Source organism: Chrysochloris asiatica, unplaced genomic scaffold (genome assembly GCF_000296735.1).
Source record: "Chrysochloris asiatica unplaced genomic scaffold, ChrAsi1.0 scaffold00165, whole genome shotgun sequence".
Classification (NCBI taxonomy): domain Eukaryota; kingdom Metazoa; phylum Chordata; class Mammalia; order Afrosoricida; family Chrysochloridae; genus Chrysochloris; species Chrysochloris asiatica.
Window position 1 is genome coordinate 2,562,752 of NW_006408683.1, and position 3,208 is coordinate 2,565,959.

At 38.1% G+C, this 3,208-nt stretch overlaps 1 protein-coding gene across 1 annotated transcript in view; it reads left to right on the plus strand.

The window, feature by feature from the left end:
• Positions 1-1,443, plus strand: part of KIF28P — a 204,065-nt gene extending 202,622 nt beyond the window's left edge. Inside the window, exon 25 of the mRNA XM_006871283.1 lies at positions 1,270-1,443. Coding sequence (XP_006871345.1) covers positions 1,270-1,443 — 174 coding nt within the window. The remainder of the gene's footprint in view (positions 1-1,269) is intronic.
• The last annotated feature ends 1,765 nt before the right edge of the window (positions 1,444-3,208 follow it).

The window sequence follows — 3,208 nt, forward strand, 5'->3', positions numbered from 1 at the left end:
CTGCATATGTGCACCTACTGTTCTTAGCACCTTCTTCTATAATCGCCCCAACTGGAAACATCTCTAATGTATATCCACAGAAGATGGATTAATTATGGCATCTTCTAAACTGCAGAATACTATACGGCAGTGTAATGAACTACAGCTACGTGCAACAAGGATGACAGTGTTGACTGAAACATGAAACTCACAAAAACTATTCCATAAACATTCAAAACAAGCAAAACATACTGTTTAGGGATACATTCTAAATGGCAAAACTGTTCAGAAGATAATAGTTACCCAGTGGTTGCTTCTAGAGTAGGGGAGAGGATGTGACCCGGGAAGTGCATAGGAGGCAAACTTCTGTTTCCTCACCAGGTTGTATGTAGTTAAACAAGTGCTCACTTTAACTGTAGCTGTGCATATATGTTGCCTGTGCTCTTTGGTATGTATAACTCTAACTCACACACAATGAAAAAATTGGTTAGACAAAAGACACCATCTACAATGTAGAAAATAACCATAGCCTGGATGTATCTTTTTTTCTTATTTTAACAATAAAGATAAGACACGTTGGGGGAAAAAAATGGGTACAGGATCCGAATAGGCATTTCACTAATAATCAGGGAAATTTAAAAAAATAAGATGCCTGGTCACATCCATTGCTCTCTGCCCATTTTCAGTGACTACCATCGCCATCTTCTTCACTGTTGGTTGTGGTATGCACTGTCCTATAGGTATCCCAACAATCCTCTCAGGCCACCTGCTTACATAGGGGAAAGGATCTGTTAGCAATGAGAGAATCCCCACACCCTAGTGTTTCCTCAAAACTTCTACAGTATTAAAGGATTGATATGCACGTACCAATCCAAACGGAAGGCTTTGGGTTATCTCATCAACTTTCCTTATTGAGAGTACTTATAAGGGCCAGTGAGGCAGCCTTCTTGAAACAAAATATTCTCCAAGTGCCTTATTGCTTCCAATGCAGCTTTCTCTCCCCATGGGAAAATTTACTGTGCACCACACTCACGTATACACAGTACTTTTGTTGTTGGTTGCTGCCAAGTCCATTTTGAATCATTTCAATGTCATGTGAGAGCAGAGTTGCCTCATTGGGTTTTCTTGGCTGTAATTCTCACAGGAGCATTCTCCCAAGGAACCACTGGGTAAGTTCCAACCACAAACCTTTTCATTAGTAGCCGAGTTCTTAATTGTCATTGTGCCACCAGAGCTCCTTATACGAGGTCTACTACTATCTTTTTTTTTTTCTCCCCATTTATATTTTAGGGCGATGATCAAATGCTTCGACCATTTATAAACCAACAGTCACAAATGTTAAAGGACTTTGGGGACCTATTTGAATCCAGCTTGTGGAAACTGAAAAATGATGTTGCTATTATAGTGAAAAAGAAGAACATTTACTGCCTACCAAATAGTGAGCACACCCCAAGTGAAAACTAAAACTGAGCTTTGAGTTGTGAAGATTATGTGTACCTAATGGGCTTAATTAATTTGACTATGAGAGCTGGATTATAGATTTATCTCAACCTATTTCCCACTTATTCAACCCATTTCTTCTATTAATTTTTAATAACACTCCTCTCCTTCAATCTGATTTTAAATCATGTAAACATGAATGCACTGGGGAAGGCATATGGGAATGCTGTACTTTCAGCATATATAAAATAGTTCTAAAAAATAATGTCTATTAAAATTTTTCAATTAAAAAAAAAAAAAAAAAAAAGGATCCAGAACCAAGGGGGAGATGGGAGATGAAAGATAACATTCTAAGCTCTGGAACGGACCTGGCTGGTGCATAACTTGGCTCCACTTACCAATTCTGTGATTTATAGCAAGTGTCTTGTGCTAAATCTCACCTTCCTGTTCCTTATGTTACATGGAAAGGATGATAGTATTTACTTAGTGTGGTACCTGGTAACTGGGAAAGCATTTATATGCTTAGTGTAAACTGTCTAGAAATTCTTGTTATTTTTATCTTTCTGTCAGACTTGGATACAATGGTTATTTCTTGCCTGTCATATTTGTATCCTTGCTTTGAACGTTTGTTTTTCTACCTTCATTTATCTTCTCTTCTCATAGGCTTATTTGAATTATGTGCAACTCACCATGCAGCACTCATCATGCACTAGTACTTATAACCTAGAACCTGTTCAGTACAGGTGCCTGGGATGGCAGAGATTCAGGCTTTGGGAGCTAAAACTCACCAGAAGTTACTCAATCTTGAAGTTGATCTTGATTTCAGATTTGACTGGCAAAGTGACAGACACTGAGTGTTCATGGGAAAGAGGCCCTTTGTGGCCACAGATTTCTAATAACATTAGTCATAATATTGAGACTTAACTGTTGATGTTAGATGCCCTTGAGTCAGTTTTGATTCATAGAAACCCTATGTACAACAGAAGTAACACTGCCCAGTCCTATGCAATGGGACAATTGTTATGTTTGAGCCCGTACTCAAACTGCTATTGTGTCAATGCATCTTGTTGGGGGGTCATCCTCTTTGCTGTTGATCCTCCACTTTCCCAAGCTTGATATCTTTTTACAGGGACTGGCTCCTCCTGACATGTCCAAATATCGAGAGGTGTAGTCTCAACCACCCTCACTTCTTAAAAATATTCTGGCTACATTTCTTCGAAGACAGATGTTTGTTCTTCTGACAGTTCATGGTACTTTCAATATTCTTCACCAGCACCATAATTCAAATGTATCAATTCTTTCATGATCTTCCTTATTCATTTTACCCACAGAATTCATCAGTATTACAACTTCAGGCTTGAATTTTTATTTCAGTTCAACATGAGAAATGCTGAGTGTGTTCCTTTTGGTTTTCTAACTCGAAGTCTATGTACATTTTATTTTAATACCTGAATGTCTTCTTGAGCTCCCCTTTGAAACTTTTTAGTCAGCTCTTTTATACTTCCTCATTTCTTCCAGTCACTTTAGCTTTTCTATGCTCAAGAGCAAGTTTCAGATTCTTCTAATATCCACTTTAGTCTTTTCTTTCTTTTGTTTTTTTAATGATCTTTTGCTTTCTTCATATATAATGTTCTTGACACCATCCCACTACTCTTCTGGCCTTCAGTCTTTGGTGTCTAATGCACCAAATCTGCTTTTGAGATGGTCTCTAAATTTAGGTGGGATATGTTCAAGGGCATATTTTGGCTCTCGTGGATTTGTTTTTTCTTCAGCTTCAGCCTGAACTTGC